The sequence below is a fragment of the Formica exsecta genome, unplaced genomic scaffold (assembly GCF_003651465.1).
Source record: "Formica exsecta isolate Colony F162 unplaced genomic scaffold, ASM365146v1 scaffold229, whole genome shotgun sequence".
NCBI lineage: Eukaryota > Metazoa > Arthropoda > Insecta > Hymenoptera > Formicidae > Formica > Formica exsecta.
In genome coordinates, this window is record NW_021849582.1 from 602,961 (window position 1) to 620,583 (window position 17,623).

At 30.7% G+C, this 17,623-nt stretch overlaps 4 protein-coding genes and 1 long non-coding RNA gene across 7 annotated transcripts in view; 4 read left to right on the forward strand and 1 right to left on the reverse strand.

The window, feature by feature from the left end:
• Window positions 1-5,804, forward strand: part of LOC115235664 (oxysterol-binding protein-related protein 8) — a 12,801-nt gene extending 6,997 nt beyond the window's left edge. The window contains 10 exon segments of the mRNA XM_029807583.1: window positions 1,360-1,571; window positions 1,778-1,956; window positions 2,057-2,234; window positions 2,325-2,421; window positions 2,521-2,785; window positions 2,847-2,910; window positions 2,975-3,223; window positions 3,309-3,476; window positions 4,353-4,528; window positions 4,664-5,804. Coding sequence (XP_029663443.1) covers window positions 1,360-1,571; window positions 1,778-1,956; window positions 2,057-2,234; window positions 2,325-2,421; window positions 2,521-2,785; window positions 2,847-2,910; window positions 2,975-3,223; window positions 3,309-3,476; window positions 4,353-4,528; window positions 4,664-4,895 — 1,820 coding nt within the window. The 3' untranslated portion in view covers window positions 4,896-5,804.
• Window positions 4,672-6,995, forward strand: LOC115235662. Its single transcript, XM_029807580.1, has 3 exons — window positions 4,672-4,794; window positions 6,153-6,449; window positions 6,534-6,995. The coding sequence occupies exons 2-3, from the start codon at window positions 6,153-6,155 to the stop codon at window positions 6,660-6,662; spliced, it is 426 nt and encodes a 141-aa protein (XP_029663440.1). The 5' UTR covers window positions 4,672-4,794; the 3' UTR covers window positions 6,663-6,995.
• On the reverse strand, window positions 6,824-13,550 carry LOC115235663 (protein asteroid-like). The gene is made up of 7 exons (XM_029807581.1): window positions 13,260-13,550; window positions 12,974-13,172; window positions 12,436-12,625; window positions 12,304-12,370; window positions 12,036-12,217; window positions 11,835-11,951; window positions 6,824-9,198 (listed from the first exon to the last, which is right to left on the reverse strand). The coding sequence occupies exons 1-7, from the start codon at window positions 13,272-13,274 to the stop codon at window positions 6,930-6,932; spliced, it is 3,039 nt and encodes a 1,012-aa protein (XP_029663441.1). The 5' UTR covers window positions 13,275-13,550; the 3' UTR covers window positions 6,824-6,929.
• LOC115235665 lies at window positions 10,179-11,252 on the forward strand. 2 transcript variants are annotated; one of them, XR_003884073.1, is made up of 3 exons: window positions 10,179-10,543; window positions 10,638-10,812; window positions 10,897-11,252. It is a non-coding gene; the product is annotated as an uncharacterized LOC115235665 (long non-coding RNA). The 2 variants fall into 2 exon arrangements; XR_003884074.1 differs by having other exon boundaries at window positions 10,179-10,419.
• Window positions 13,551-13,948: 398 nt separating the features above from the next.
• On the forward strand, window positions 13,949-17,468 carry LOC115235660 (basic salivary proline-rich protein 2-like). Of its 2 annotated transcripts, none has more exons than XM_029807578.1 (6): window positions 13,949-14,351; window positions 14,519-14,595; window positions 14,925-15,006; window positions 15,117-15,339; window positions 15,521-16,728; window positions 16,979-17,468. In XM_029807578.1, the coding sequence occupies exons 1-6, from the start codon at window positions 14,292-14,294 to the stop codon at window positions 17,186-17,188; spliced, it is 1,860 nt and encodes a 619-aa protein (XP_029663438.1). In that variant the 5' UTR covers window positions 13,949-14,291; the 3' UTR covers window positions 17,189-17,468. The 2 variants fall into 2 exon arrangements, with proteins under 2 accessions (XP_029663438.1, XP_029663439.1); XM_029807579.1 differs by having other exon boundaries at window positions 13,950-14,351; window positions 15,132-15,339.
• The last annotated feature ends 155 nt before the right edge of the window (window positions 17,469-17,623 follow it).

The window sequence follows — 17,623 nt, forward strand, 5'->3', positions numbered from 1 at the left end:
AGCAGAGAATATATATATATATTAATGTTATATATATAAATTTCTATGCAAAATTACATTTCATTGTGGATGATTGTTACATAAAATGTAAATTTTTCTTTAATTGTTTTAACTAAAATTTAATCTTATGAAAAATACTATATTTTTATTATTAAACAACATTATTAACATAACATAATATGCATTAATTATATATTGAAAAAAAAACAAAAGAAGAACAGCAATCGAGATTTTTGATGGAACAGTATAAATAGAGAATTTGATTGATGAAGATGATTATGAATTAGAAAAATATGTTGTATAAGAAGTACAATCTGTAAATGATGCATGGTGATTTGTCAATTTTCAATGCTATTGATAAAAGTAATTAGTTTCAGATTGCTTATTTTTCTTTACAAGTTTTGTATAACCAAACTTTTGTTGCAATGCAAATTTTAATAATTATATAAAAGTCAAATATTATAATAAAATCTTAATAATATGGAAATTTATATAAATTCACATGTAATATAAATATGATTTGAAATCTTTTTTTATCCATGTAAATGGTCACAATAAGGGAGATATAGATAAATGTCATATTTTTCATTAATGCAGTTGCATAATCTCATTGTTTATTAATTACAATGGCATTAAAGTTTAATTTATTCAAAAGTATGTATTACATAAAATAAATAAGAAATAAGATTTTATTATCTATTTTATAATCTTTGAATCAGAAAATTATTTTTTGGTTGCTTAAGTTCAAAAACTTAATAAAACTAGTTTGCAAACTGTTCAAAAAACTATTATTAAGATTTAACAAGTTTATACTGGATACATATTCAGTGCAAAAATATTTTAAGTAGTATTTCTAGAAAACATATATTTAAATCTTGCTTTATAAAGACTAATATATAAAATTAATATTTTAAATAATTAAGTTTAAAAAATATAAATAATTGTTTACGATTACTTTTCCCTTTTTATTTATCATCCTAATTTCTTACCTATTTTTTATGCCAATAGTAGATTTAAACCGTTATGCCCCGCGTACGCCTACAACACCTCAAAGACGCTTGTTATCGTATCCGCAGACACTCTCTCCCTCTATAATTCGTGATCCTAGGAGTGTTTGTCCCTCACCAACTCCAATGTTCCAACAGCTTTATCATGCGGTCGCTTATTGGGAGAAACAATTATTTGAACGATCTTCGACACCTGGCACAGATCAGGAAAACGCTGTCTCTTTGATTCCCAATGAAGAACCAGATAATGGTGATAATCAGCCGTCTGGTTCTTCAGAGCTTCCTGCTTCTGCATCTCACTTACCAATCTCCCCAGCATGTTGCATGACTGTTCCTTCTGTATATGTCTTAGAGTACAATACCCGTCAAGTAGTAACGCTAGATCGTGTGTACATCTCGCGAACAGACCTGGACGATATTAGTCAGCCGGAAAATGGAGTAGCAGCTGATGCTGAAATCAGTGCTTCAGATAGCGAGTCTGAGACATCGGCCAAAGAAGATCAATTGTCAGAGCCGATCACTGAAACACCATACATTTCTAATGAAAAAGAAGTTCTTGGAACAGTAAGAGTATTCAATTGTAATATGATTTTCAATTAAAACATAAACATATCACATTGGAAAATAAATATCACTGACGACGTGTTTATAATTTATTGCGTTTTGATCTTTTGATCAAAGTTTTTCGACTCATTTTGATTTTATCATAAATTTAGAATTTTACACATTTGGTATATTTACTTTTATATTGTGTTGTTATTAATAAATAGGCCGGTGAAGTTGTTACGGAGCTACAAGAAGAGCAAAAATCTTTGATATGGTTCTTAATGAAACAAGTTCGTCCTGGCATGGATCTGTCCAAGGTGGTATTGCCAACTTTTATTTTAGAACCACGTTCATTTCTGGAAAAACTGGCCGATTCTTATTATCACGCCGATTTATTGTCTCAGTTAGTATAAGATATAGTATAATATATTTCAATTATAATTTTTATGTTTCTAGGCCACATATAAGAAATCTAAATTTCTGAGCTTTATTTTATTTTACAGAGCAGTATTGGAAGATGATGCATTTACACGTATGAAGGCTGTAGTAAAATGGTACTTATCGGGATTTTATAAGAAACCACAAGGCCTAAAAAAGCCATACAATCCGCTTTTAGGTGAAACATTCCGTTGCTATTGGCAACATGTTAATGGTTCAAGAACATTCTACTTAGCTGAACAAGTAACAATTCTCCAAAAATATTTAATATTATTATTTATATATTGTGTTATATGTTCCATCTTAATACATATGTCTAAATGTCTTTGCTAGTTATCACATCATCCACCCATCTCAGGATTCTATGTGACGAATCGCCAAGATGGATTTACTATTAGTGCTACGATTATTGCAAAGTCTAAATTTTATGGCAAGTATTTCTTTGCTATTTAATATAGAATGAGATAATGCTCTGTATTAATACTTTTATTCAGTAACAATGTAACTTATAGTACAAATTTTGTTATAGGAAATTCAACCTCCGCAGTTTTAGATGGTGTTGCTGTATTAACAATGCTACCAAGAGGTGAAGATTATACAATGACAATACCTTATGCGCATTGTAAAGGTATTCTTATGGGAACATTGTCTATGGAACTTGGTGGAAAAGTTAATATAATATGCGAGAAAACCGGCTATCATACCGAATTAGAATTTAAACTCAAGGTAACAAACAGTATTATTATATTTTATTTAATGAATTATTAACTTTGGCATATTGCGCTTTTACGCAATATACCAAAATTATATATCACACACAATAAAATTGTGTATAATATATTTAAAAAAATATATAACACTTTTAAGAAATTTTTATTATTAAAAATATATAATATCAATAACGGACAAGCGAACAGGAGTAAGTTAAATCTTAATCGATAATTTCTTAGCTAAGTATTAACATATATCTTTTTATTTTACAGCAAGAAAATATATTCTTCAATCCAACTCCAGAAATACGCAAGAAAAGGTTAAAAAAATACACTGTTCCTTTGGAATATCAGGGGCCATGGGAAAGTGAAAAATTGTGGTATGCTGTTACACAAGCCATTAATAGAGATGATCAACTCGCTGCGACTGAAGCTAAAACTCGACTCGAGGAAGCACAAAGGGAACGTGCTAAAGAGCGGAAAAGTCGCGGGCAAGAATGGATTCCAAAATATTTTCTTCAAGTACGTCGCTTTTATATTTATATTTATTGATATTATGACAAATATTTGATATTTTTGTAAAATAATATAATTTATCATTACTTAGGATATTATAACGGGAAATTGGGTCTATCGGCATGCCGATGTAAGACCATGGGATCCGAGAAACGATGTAGTACAGTATGAAGAGAATTATATAGTACGCACAAAGACAAGGCATAAAACACCTATTATGCGTACTGGCAGTATTGTGTCTACTGAACCACAATCACAGGTACAGCGATGTAAGAGCTAATTTGCATGCTGTTTTAACATCTGTATACATATAAGTAACATTACTTTTAACCGCTTTGTGGTTTTTTCTTCTTTTTCGACAGTGCTACCGAGCAATTACATATATTACTCTATCTTATTTTATTTGCTATCAATGGATTTGAATAGACTGTATACATTTTCGATATTTATAATAAACCTATTTCGCTCGATTTGCAGTTGGTTGGTTTAGTTTTTAGTATCGTATTTATTAATTAATTTAACATTGCTTCTCTGTAAATCGATATATTTATTTAGTCTTAGAACTCTACATTATAAGTTCGCACAAGTTTGAAAAATCTGAAATTATTACATTCAAAGTAAGTTTTAAATACATATATTCTGAAAAGTTTCAATAAAGATTTATATAATTGTTTATATAATCTTCTGTATTTAAACTTGTATATAATTTTAAATGTCTTGCACATATTATCATCTTTTCTTAAATATTAGTTTACACATATCATATATGACACATATGGCATATGGTGCTTTTATTAAAAAAGAAATGTAACATAAAGAATTGCACCGAGATTCTAACAAAAAAAAAACAAAGAATAAAGATAAACTTGCAACCTAATACGATTGAAGAATACACATGAAAAATTGTGCATAATGTTAATGAAAAAATGTTAATCTTAATGCTAATATTAATTAAATGCTAATATTTTTTTTCTTATACAATTTTTAACATTTCTCATAAGTAAAATTTTCGTTTTTCTTCAATCAACATCATAATATATGTAAATGTAATTATGTATTATTTATTATTCATATATACATTTCATATATAAACCTGTAATTAATTCTAATTGTATGCAAATAATAATCATTGCAGATCCCATTACTACAAGCTGAGTCACGTTCATCCTTATCAGTGCTCAAATCTTCAAAAAGACAGCTATCTAATAATATGCCTATGTCAGAAACAGCTCATGATTCTGGGAGCTCGTCCGCAGAGGCGCATAGCGATTCTAGTCAATCATTAGGAAAGAGAAGACGTTCGAGTGCTAGGTAAGATTGTTTAAATATAACAAAAAATATTATCTATATTTATAATAATGCGCACAATATTTTTATACATAAAACAAAGTTTCTTGTAATCTCATATATATAATAAATATATATATATAAATTTATTCTTTTTAGAATAATAGTCATAATGAAAGAAGTAGAGAGTCAAATGCTAGAACATGGTGAAAAACTAAATCGTATACAGCAGATTGTAGAACAAGTTTGCAAGAAGCAAAGAGAATCCGGTGAACAGCATCACAACATAAGTATGTTCAAGAGCTTCGTGGATACTATACTTATTATTATTATCGTTTTCTTAGTGCAATACTTTGTAAGTGTATGGAGCAATAATCCTACTAAGGGTTGAGGAATTTAGTAACATTGTTTTATGTAACTCGTCACTTGAATTATGTATATCAATTTTTTGTCTTAAAATTCTCACAGCGTGGTGTCGGTACTATTTCATCATCGTGGTGAGGAAAATCATATCGGGAAAATATAATAATATAATTTTTATTTTAAAACAATATTTGTGGAACACATTCGTCTATGTAGAAATAAAATATTAAAAGAATCCACGCAACGTAGATTCAGTGCAATGATATTTTGTCATAGTTGCAAAAATGCAAAATGTCAAGTACAGAAGCTAACAGTCTATATGAGCTTATATTGTATATAGAGCTTAATTAATGTGTGAAGATATAGTGTTCTCGAATTACTAATCCAATTTTTATTGCAACCCATCAGTACCAAATTGTAATATAATCGTATGATTGTTGTAAAAATGTTCAGTGTCGTCAGTTTTGTAGCTAATTTATTATAAACCTTCTTATATTTAATTCTGTATTAATATACAATATAATGTATAGCATATTGTAATTTCATTTCAATGTGATATCTCAAGTTTACAATATTATCTTGCTTATATTAAATTGTTATATGTTTTATGTAAATTAATAAATTCTGTTATTGTTTATATCGGTTAACTCGGGTTAGAGGACAAAATATTCTATGTTTACATAATATTGATAAAAATTTTCTTTAGAACTCCAATAAAGAGAACTTACGATATTATTTTATTTATCGCCGAGAATTATAAGTTTATTCATGTGATATCTCGACGATAGCAATAGTACCAAACTTGTATATAAAATAATCTATGCACTTTGTTTGACATTACATTCAACATAATTATCCACAATTTTTTTAAATCAGTAAGCATATTTATGTAATTTTTGGAAACTTTAAATTCAATAAAATAATATAGTTTAACAAATGTCCAAATTATATAGTTGCACTAATACCAACATTTTTAATGATAATTTATCAGACACATATTATAGACAAATTGTCAAATTTAAATATTACGAAACTATTTTCTTAATAATATATATTAAAAAATCTTTGTTTTTTTTCCAAATTTCATTAAAAGTAATAATTTTATTATAGTTTTAAAGTTAACATGATCTTTATATATATTTTTAATCACGTGATAAAAATACTTAAAATATATATAAATAAATTTTTCATTTTTGTTTAAATATATATGTGAAATTTTGAAAATAATTAAATAATTTGTCAATCCAATATTCTTACGAAATATACAGTTATATTTTATATTCAGATGGAGAGAGAGAAAGTCTCTATAACGCCACAAATGCTACGTACAGCTGTAAAAGAATTACAAAAACGTCAACTATTTGTTAAATCAAAGAATTTAAAAGATTTTATACGAAGATACTATCCGGTTGAAAGAGACTTCGAAGCTCTCGAGCAAGAATTGCAGGAGAAATTGAAGTATGCTGTTTGTGTCGGACTCCTCGCCAAACACGGCGACGACCAATATTGCATACCGACTTTACGAGAGGAGGCTAACATTACTAAAACAGCGATCAGCGCATTCTGGGAAATGTATAAAAATGTAATATAAGTATTATTCTTTTTTTTTATGCCGATCTTTATATTGCATAACAAAAAAATCGTTGTTTTTTTTCTATTCGTTTAGAATAATCGATTGCGTAACGTGAGAAAAAAGAAAAAGGCTGACGTTAAGCGATCAATGTCGCGCCGGAAACAAAAGGATTATGCAAGTTCTTCTAATACTAATGAAACCGATAGCAGTGAGGATTTATAGATTTTTTTTCTAATTGTAAAACGCGTAAAAATTAAACGTTGATGTTAAATCATTTTATGCCGCATTGTAACACATCTTTCCAATACATATCTTATGTACTGATACACAAGTTTTTTTTTTTATTCTATCAACAAAAAATGTAATATTTATATAAAGTAATATTATATATAAATTAATTTTGTTTATTTATAAAATATAGTACATAAAATATAGATATACATAATTCTGATACATACAGATGCAACTTGATTATATACAATAGAAAGTCTAACATTGTGTAGCACCAAGAACGGAAAAAGAGTTATTTACATCATAAAAAGTTTCTTCGCTGGTACTTTCACATGTCTTTATTGTTTCTTTTTCATGATCTTCCTGTGTAGTAGATTCTTTTTTTTCATATCTTTTTGTCTTTTGCTTTTTATATTTACTAGATTTCTTTTCCAATGCTGTATTAAATAGAGGTTTGACTTTTAATAAAAGTATATTAAATAGATGCGATAAACTCGGAGAACTTTGCAAAATCGAATTAATATAAACTTCAACATCGTCGCGCCTTTTAAAATTGCTACATAAATTATATAGCAATGTACCATTAAACACATTAGCAACCTTGGTTTGTTCATATGGATATTCCAATAATGCATTTAAGTTCATACTGTGCCTTAAACAATTCTGAAATTCTGCAAAACCATGAACAACTGTAATATTGAACCGTTTTGGTTGTAAATATAATTTTTGATCAACTTCGAAATTAGATATAAAAAATGAAGCTGCAATCAAGCAGTCATCTGCATTAACTTCATGAAATGCATTTACTAGTGTAGTATCGATTGAATATTGTGGCCGATAGTTTCTCATTTTTCTCGCATATTTAATATTTTCCACAGTTTTACTGAATCTATGATAAAATTTGTTTAAATTTCTATACGGGCCTACTTTGTGATCTATTATGTTAAATAACATAGCGAATAATAAGGAATATATATGACAAGTAAATTTAAATGATTCTTGTTGTTGATCTATCCAATACTTCATGGTCGCGATATATAACATCCAATATGATGGAATTTCCTGTATATAATTTTCATCAGCAATTCCCAAAGTGGTATTTAAAATTTCTCTTCTAATAATAATAGGTAATTCTCTCAAGTTAAACAAAGATGGTAATTTACAACCTAATATATTATCATTGTATTCTAACTGATAACGCTTAATTTTCTTATTCTCATCTCTGGTCATATATTCCATGCAGGTCTTTCTTTCGTCAATACTTGATATCAATAATCCATAAATAACACCTATAATTTTTAAACTTGCAACGACAGACGAGACACAAAAAAAGTCTTCTACTTGTGTGGGGCAAACATATAATTTCCGTACTATTATATCTATGAAATAAGAAGGATATTTGCCCAGTTTGAATTCATTAATAAACCATTGAGGCAAATTGTTGACCAGCAATTCATTAGAAATCACCTCTTTCTCTTCAAGTATGGTTGTTATTTCTTTTTCGTCTGTTTCGTTGTCGTCGTCACTTAGATTTGCTTCATTTAGCTTTTCCTCAATGTATGTCAGATTGTATATGTCACCTTCAAATTTGTACGTTTTGAATGCATCTTGTATATTTGCTCTTGAAAAATTCTCTGTAGGAACATCTAGTATATGTAACACGCTCAGTGAAGCACTGATGTAACCATTTATTATAGTTTCTATTATATTTAATACATGTCTGCGTTCCCGTTTTCGTAATCTACTCAATATTCCTATTACAGCTTGATTTAAGCTGTGTCTTCGTAACCAATTAAATGTAGCATCTATACGTCGTTGTTGCTCATTGTACTTCTTTTTTCCTGCTCGTGGTAATTTCAAATGACGAAAAAAGTTTTTAAACGTATGTTGTTTCACATAGTCATTCCCCAATAATATTGCTGCCAGAGGCAACAAAGATTGATTTAATCCATTGTAAACTCGGAAAAGTTTTTCTGCACAATAAATCTTGCAACGTTTCATATAACCTCGACCTACTGGATTAGGAACATTATTTTCCCATGTACTGAATGGTATATACAATGATCCATAAATATAGAAATCGGAGTCGTAACTTAATACAGGACAGTTGAGAATACGCGCTATTGCAGCTATAACATTATCCGCTTCAAATATACATTGCGTATACTTGACGCCTTTCTCTTTCATGACATCTTTAAAAACTTCTTTTATAAGTAGAGGAAAGAATTTGGTTCTTTGTTGAGATTGTGGTGTGTAATGCGATGCTATTCCAATCTTCTCATTAGTTCTGGATATGATCGTCTTCAGTTTCTTATCTTCGCAACCGCCATCGATTAAGACCAATGGAGTGACATTGCACATAAAGAGTTCATCAAAAAAATTTGCTACACACTGTGCATACTTGTCGTAATCGCCGCCAAAGGCGCAGTTGCATCTTGCATACCAATTATACAATTGACATCCTATACTATTGCCGTCAATCACTAAATAAGTATCGTGTAGAGCATAATTTTCAAGATAATCATCAGAGTGATTGGATATGTATGTTGTTAATCCAGGAATCCCCATTCTCTAAAAGTTGATTATCTAAATCTTTATTCGTGGGAATTATATCCACATTGAATTAAGTTTCTGTAAAAAAAAAATTAAATACTGGTATTATTCATGTTTATAGTAATTTATTTCTTTAAATTATTTTTTCCTTAATTTTACTTATTATGTACAAGATGTTTGAGATTGAATCTAACCTAAAGAGATGTTTTGTTTTTTTTTACGTTTTCTTCATCAATCAAACCTACTGTTTCTAGCGATTACTATTTCTGACAAGTCATAATACTTTTTATAATCACTTTAAAATTTCTAATTCGTTGTTTGATACTATTTTTATGTATAATAATATGCAATATGTAAAAGTAATAGTGAATATTCAATTATGATGCCATGGTAAATTACCAACAATAGCTGCTAGCTGACAAGAGCTGCGGTCGAGAAGACGCTAGAAATGCTTCGAAGCGTTTGATTGACCAATCAGCACAAAAAGAGTAAATATTTATTTATTCTGATTGGTTAATGCAATGCTTCGAAGCATTTCTAGCGTCTTCCCGACCGCAGCCTGTATTTATATGCTATAACCTTCATTCAAATTATCATGCGATATAAGAATCTTTGTTATTCCAGCGGTGAGTAATGTCAGGCAGATTCTTCGCCACGAAACTCGTCCAATCAGGTTCCTCTCAGATAAAATAACTTTTTTTTTTATCTGGATAATTTAATTTTACTAAGTTTATTTCTCTCTAAGGCCGGATTTACACCTTGGCAGAAAAGCAGAAAGCAGAAAAGCAGAGGCCAATCAGAACTCTCGCTAAAAAAGCAGAATGTACTGCTTATTTTCAGCGCGAGTTCTGATTGGCTTCTGCTTTTCTAGCACGAGTTCTGATTGGCTTCTGTTTTTCTGCTTTCTGCTTTTCTGCCAAGGTGTGAATTCTCCCTGTTTTATAGAAATCATGCAATTCCTAGCGACAATGATGAACACATTAGCTTATCGTGGAGAAGTAACAATGAAAAATAATATAAAGAAAATTATATCTAAAATCAAGTTTCATTCTAAGAAGCAAGTCACAGATATAGTCACCGCAAGAAAATTCGGATTGCATGATGTCGAAAAATCCAACTTTTCGCACTTCGACAGGATATATAACCCTTAGGCCTTCCGGCGTAACAATGGGACTGATGAAGAAAGCCAATATAGGTGAATCTATAACATTTATTGAGACTGCCATATCGCAACTAACGGAGGATAAAAAATTTCAAGGAAACCACGAAATGACAGGTTTTCCGATTTGGGTTTGATCAGTAATTCTGGCCAATAACAGGTTAACGTGGGAATAAGATAGGAGAAATTATTTATAGTATAATGAAACTTCTTTCTGAGGCATGTGGGGAAATGGAACAATGTACTTTTTACAGGACTCACATCTACACATACATTTGCCTGAGACTGCTATTATAAAAGATAGGGCTTGTGCCGGGATAGCTGTTACTACGGCACTCATTTCATTAGCAAATGGTCAAGGTATCAGGGAAGTTAAATTTGAAAAGTCAGATACTTCCTGTCAGAAGTATCATGGGAAAAACTGTTGCAGTAAGTAAAAATATAATTAACTAATTGTTATTCGATTTAATTTTAGTCAATTATTAAAATTAATAAAACATTCTTTTTTTTTAGACAATAAATGCTGGTGTAACACATTTAATATTGCCAAAAAGAAATCAGGCCGATTTCAACAACATGCCTAACTACATCTAAAGTAATATAAACATATCTTTTGTATCGATATATAATGATGTATACCATATATGTTTTAAACAAACACACCAACCTCAATCCAAAAAAAATATAAGATTAAATTATTTTAGTGATACAATTAAATTTTTTAAATAATATAATTCTATAAATTCTCTATCACATATATATCTATTATGTAGGACGTTTGTATTACATTAAGAATATCTTTCTATTATAAAAAAAAATAATGTATCATATACTTCTAATTGAAATAAAATGATTGGTATATACAGTAATACTGATTAAATATTATATCTCACAGCCAGTAAGTATTTTTATTCTTCCAAAGAAGTTCTAAAAATGAAATGTATTCTTTGTTAGATCAGTTGTTATATTTTCATGTTAATTATAAATTTGCCGGAAAGAAAGAAAAATAAGAAAATTAAAAATATATTTATATATCTTTATTCTTTCAAAGTTCTAAATATGGAATGTATTCTTTGTTAGATCAGTTGTTATATCTTCATGTTAATTACAAATTTGCTGAAAAAGAAGAAAAGTCATATATAAATTATTTTGTGTAATTAAAATACTTTTAAAGAAATTGTTATTATAAGTTATTAATTATTAGTTGCTAAGAAATTTTGATCGTGTGCAATAATTTAAATATGTAAAAAAAGTTTTATAGACTAATTAAAAAATTGCAGTTTATTAAATGTTATTAATATAATTAGAAGATTTCTAAAACTAACAATCAATACTATATAACAAATTTTGATATATAACTAAATTTCGAGAAACGATTTTTTTCTTTTTTCTGGGATATTCAAATTAATGTGCATATTTTCTCATTCAATTCTGTATAACTTTTGATACCATGGTTATTTGCAAGCGCTCGATCTCTTTCATCCCATATTGTAAGACCATCACATGCACAAATTTTTTTCGTATTTTGTAATAATCCAGAAGATCTGGCTATAATACCACAAGCCAGCCTGTACAAGAAAAAAAAATTTAATTTAAAACAGTAAGTAATAATCAAAGCTTTGATACAATAATTTAATTTATTCCATTTGTACCTAATTCCACTGTTTCCATTTATTTTGGATTCTGGATTGTCACCTCTTCCCAAATCATCTGAGTCATTGGTAATAATGAGCGATCTACCAATGATGTCAGATATTTTAAGGTACTTATCTATCTTCCGAAAAGTAGCTCGGCCTGTAGTGTCTGCTAAGATATTACCAAGATCACCAATATGCTGTAATTATATAAACAATATTATAATAAAACTTATATGGGACATATATTTATGAAATTTAAATGTGTGTAGCTTTTTATATTTACCCTCTGAGACAGATCATTTTCGGGAGCACCATGTGGAGAATTATTTGGATTAAAGTGCTCACCTACGCTACAATAAAAATAAAAATTGTTCAGAGTATTTATCTGGAAATTTCTATTTGTACACTGACTTACCTATCACAGCCATTAGATATATCACCACATTCATGTATATGTATACCATGCTCTCCTGGAGTTAATCCATCAACTGTACCATCTATGATACATCCCTTTGGAGTTTGTGCAAATCTTATTACACCTTTGATCAGATCACCTACACTGTATCCTGAGTTTCCACCCAGCATTGATACAGCGCTTAATCCATCTGTAAAAATTAAATACAATAAAATTTTAATAATAATAAGTTAGTCAAGCGTAATTATATATATACATACGCAAAATACATATAATAATAATAATAATAGATAGAAAGCTTTTTCTACATAATATAATCTTTTTTCCTTTTTGATATTTTTAAACTTTTGTGATTTGGATGATAAGTTGGATTCATCAAGGCTTTCAGCACATTTTGCATACTAACAAAAGATCAAAGATAAGTAGTCTTGGAAAAATTGCGAATGAAATAAATGATAGATATAAAAGGAAATATGCCTTTTTACAATATATAATTAAAATATAATATACTATCATAATAAAAGAAGTATATTTAAACCTCCATATCCTTTCAACACTGTCTGCCTTCCAGTTTGTTCGATTCTTTCTTGTATGATAGAGTAAGGTAGATCGGTTTCAACGATAATAGTGCCACGTTCCAATGATATATCAATATTTCGGATACCCTTCAGATCTGCCACACTCTTGGAAATTGCATCGACACATTTCTCGCATGTCATATGTACCGCAAATTCAATCTGCGGAAATAATGAGCCATTATATATAATTCACAAATTTTACAATATTGTACTACACTTTGCCAATAATGCAAAATAATTACTCACTTTTGTCAAAGCCATTTGTACACGTAATTATATCAACATGATAAAGCACAAATTTACACTGTGTACCGGTTGCATATGCCGGATTCTTTTTTTTTTTAGTATGTAGATAAAGATATTTATTAATTTCAAACGTTATATTATCTTTTCTATCTTTATACACATCTTTTTTTTGTACTTTCTTCGCAAAATTCGCAGATGTATAATTACATCCGTGTCACATCACATATCACACGTAATGTCATAAAAAAGTAATGCGCAAAATTTTTTGAATTAGAATCTGTTCTGAAATTGACCGTAATTTATGCAAGCGATATTCGTGTGCACAGTGCTTATTGAACGATTGCGTCACGTAGAGTAGCATTTGATTGACCAATCAGAACAAAAAAAAACGAAAATTTCTTTGTTTTGATTGGTCAAACAAAAATCACTTGATGCTATTCAACGAATAGAATTTTCGAACGTAATTCAATGTGTGAGCACACACACAATCTCGTCTTTATAATAATTATAATAAATATTTTTTATAAATAAATATATATATATATTTATTTATTAAAATTTACTATATAATATATATTTGTTTATATTTCTATGGTTGTCAAAGAAAAAGCCGCAAGCTTTGATATTCGCCGTCAGTGGCGTTGCTTTCCCAAGCTCTCTATTTCGGAAATGATCCAATCTCTTGTCTCTCTTTCGTTCCCGAAATTGGATACATACTTCGCAGAATAATTACCGATAATTGCCGATCATACGCATAAGCTATATTATAACAAAAATATGCTGCACGGACGAGCGGTTTGTGGTTAGTTAATGCGCGAGTCAATCAATTTTCGCGAGATTTTCAGTAATCCTGTGTAAATAATCTCTACACTTTTGGATAAGTTGTCATCGCAAGAACATGCTCCGAAAATATGACGAAAATGGACGTATCATGCACGTGAAACATTTTTAGATAAATCTTCGTCGAGAGTAAATCTCTTGAATTGTGTCGATCTTTTTTATTGAACAGACGAATCGTTAATTGTTTAAAAAATGTCTGTGACCTTTGCGCAACGTGGTAGGCCCCCTCCAAATCCTGCTCAAATACAGAAGGTAAAGGAATTGACTATAGCTTTGAAAAAAAAAGCAGTTATTATAAATAAACTAATAAATATATCACTTATATATAATTAAAAAAGTAAAATATGAGATACATATATATATTTTACTGTTTTAAGAATTGTAATTATGTATATATATACATTTATACATTTCTCTAGATGCTTGACGAGAATAGCCAACTTATACAAATGATTCAAGAGTATCAAAATAAAGGCAAAGCACAGGAATGTGTACAGTACGTAATAATAAACGATAATGTACAATATTTTTCAGATATATTGTATATTTTTAATTCTAGTAGAAATTAAATCAATTGTCTATGAAACGACATTGTATTAATAATTAATAAAGAAAGTTTGTGCAATTTTCTGCTGCAATTCTCTATTATAAAAGCTGCACAAACTTTTCTGTTTACCGGAGATACTATAGGAATTAAATATTTTAATTCTTACCAAGATAATGGCTACTAAGCTATTTTTTATAGTATTGAAAAGAAATGCATTCTTTTAATATTATCAACAATCTTTTTTTTTAATTTTGGGATTTATTAGACTTAATTTTCAGATACCAGCAAATGTTACATCGCAACTTGGTATATTTAGCATCTATTGCAGATGTGAATCAGAATCTTCAAACTTTATTACCTGTAAGCAACAAATCTCAGAACAAAAAAACATTCATTAATAAAAATCGTTTAATCCAATAAAATCATAAAGTTAAATAAAATTTTTGCGAACAATTGTAGGATTTAATTAGATTTTTTGTTCCAAGCTACCTCAAGGTATTCCGAATGGTCCTCAGCATGCTATGATGAATCCACAAGGGCTTCCAAGTGGTCCAGGTGCTTCGGCTAGTCCTGGAGGAGAAATGACTCCAAATACACAGCCAACTATGCCAATGTCGAGTTTTAATCAAGGTCAACCAATAGCACAAGGTTATCGTGGACCTGTGATGCCTGGTCAAGGACCTTCCATAAATAGTATGTTTCTTTCTAGTTTAAATCTATTGGCGGAAATTTCTTTATATTCCTAATTTGAATTTATTTCAGATTTGTAATTAAATATTAATCAAATCTGACATATAATTGTAATATAATCTCGAGCTAAATGATTGAGATTAAGTAATATTTTATCATGTGATATTTTAATTTGTTAATATAGGACCTCCAACTGCACCAGGTCCACAACAATATAGAGGCCCACAAGGTTATCCTCAACAGCCTTCTCAGCAAGGTTATCCTGCTCAATATGCCAGTCAGAATCCTGGCTCTAATTACCAAGGACCGCAAGGATCTGCATACACTCCTGGTCAACCAAACCAATATGGACCACCAAACACTTCTCAGCAACAAGGATATAATCCAGCAACGCAGCCAAATTATGGTCCTCCAACTACAGTGAACAGCTATGGTCCACAACCAGGTGGTTATCCACCGCCGGGCACGACTCAGCCACCTTCCGGATACGGACCTCCACCGCCAAATCAGCAAGGTTATCCACCATCAAATGCTTCTCAGCAAAATTTCTCATCAGGTAGTCAACAACAACAACAACCAGGACAATATGGCAGTCCTAGTCCACAACCAAATTATCAGCAGCCTCCGTCCCAAGCTCCACCTCAAAATGCATACGCCGCTGGACAACCTGGAAATTATCCCCCTCCATCCTCACAGGCATATGTGAATAATGTTCCGCCGCAAAATTATCCACCACCTCCGACAACCAGCACGACTCAACCCCCTCAACCTGGATCTCAGCAAAATACGGGTCCTCAGCCCAACTATGTTAGCCAACCGAGCCCAGGTCCTGGGGCGACACAGTACGGTCCCGTTTCTACATCTCCGCCATTTAGTACTTCCTCCGCGAGCGGCGGCAATACTTATGCTCAGAGTCAGCCAACAAGCACGCCGTCTGCCTCAACACAGACGTATCCGCCAAGTAGTGGTCCGCCACCAACATCGCAGGCTGGAAGTTATGCACCCCCGGTTCCGCCGGCCCCTTCTGGATATTCTGTTCATCAAACACCTCATCCGACGTCGCACCCCCCGCATCCGCCGCCGCCGCATCAATCACCACATCAGCCACCGCACACCCCGCATCAATCACCCCATCAACCATCACATCAGTCGTCCCATCAACCGCCTTCCCATCAATCGCCGCATCAGCCACCACAACAATCTCAGCAACAGTCGCAAACAGCTCCGCAGACGCAACAGCAGCCGTCTCAGAGTCCAGCCCCGAGTGGATTTCAACCACCGTCTGGACCACCGCAAGGTCCCGCCCCACCACCAGGTCCTCAACAACAACCCGCTTATGGACCCACTACTACGCAAACATATGTTCCACCAACACCAGGAGGGCAACCACAGGTATTGTTCAAGATATTTATACTTAGATACATTGAACTAACTAAGCAATTAACCATCTATATTTATTATTTGTTTTACAACATGAGAGAGAGATAGAGAGATTCATTACATTATATTTTCCTTAATTATATAAGTTATTATCGAAAATTTTGTATTTATTTATATGTGAAAAAGTGTCGTATGATACAGATATGACTAAATAATGCATTTATCTTATTTATTATATATATTTGTATATTGAAAATTCTAGATTTATAGTCCACATCCACCACAAGGGGGACAACACTATGGGCATCCGCAGTATCCTCCTCAAAGTTACCCTCCACCGCCAGCAGGTCAAGGATATCCACAATATCCTCCACGACCACCTGGTGGACACATGCCACCTCCACCAGGACCACAAGGGCCACCGCCACCTAATCAGTATGGAGGTTATGGTTATCAACCACCAACACAATAAAATACATTAATTCTTAAATTTAAATAGATCTTAGATTAATGTGTATATTGAGCATATTTTCATTTACATTTTTATTTACATTTTGTGTATGTTAATGTACTTTATTATTATTATTAATATAAATTCACAATATTATATTAATATAAATATTATGAATATCCATATTAACATGAATACAAAGGATTCCACCAGTGATGAGATTACAAAGAATTGTATGAAGAACTTTATAATTCAATCTTTGGTGATATATTACATCTAACATCGTAATAAAAAAAAAAAATGCTTAGAACAAAATTAGGTATAAATTAAAATTCTCGAAAGTTGCTATAATAAATATACAGTTGAACATAAATACAACTGTCGATAGTTTTCAATATTTACATATTTTAATGGGTGATGTATAATCTATAGTAATTTATATATAATTTTGTTTAT

What these genes read in the sequence shown, in the direction of transcription:
- LOC115235662 (XM_029807580.1), top strand. Translation starts at nt 6,153, where the DNA reads ATGGAGAGAGAGAAAGTCTCTATAACGCCACAAATGCTACGTACAGCT. An exon ending in TCTGGGAAATGTATAAAAAT is followed by an intron (nt 6,450 to 6,533) that starts GTAATATAAGTA and finishes CTATTCGTTTAG; the next exon opens with AATAATCGATTGCGTAACGT.
- LOC115235663 (XM_029807581.1), bottom strand. An exon ending in AAAATGATCTGTCTCAGAGG is followed by an intron (nt 12,218 to 12,303) that starts GTAAATATAAAA and finishes ATATAATTACAG; the next exon opens with CATATTGGTGATCTTGGTAA. An exon ending in CGAGCGCTTGCAAATAACCA is followed by an intron (nt 9,199 to 11,834) that starts TGGTATCAAAAG and finishes ATCCAATCACTC; the next exon opens with TGATGATTATCTTGAAAATT.
- LOC115235660 (XM_029807578.1), top strand. Translation starts at nt 14,292, where the DNA reads ATGTCTGTGACCTTTGCGCAACGTGGTAGGCCCCCTCCAAATCCTGCT. An exon ending in ATCCTGCTCAAATACAGAAG is followed by an intron (nt 14,352 to 14,518) that starts GTAAAGGAATTG and finishes ACATTTCTCTAG; the next exon opens with ATGCTTGACGAGAATAGCCA. An exon ending in ATCTTCAAACTTTATTACCT is followed by an intron (nt 15,007 to 15,116) that starts GTAAGCAACAAA and finishes GGATTTAATTAG; the next exon opens with ATTTTTTGTTCCAAGCTACC.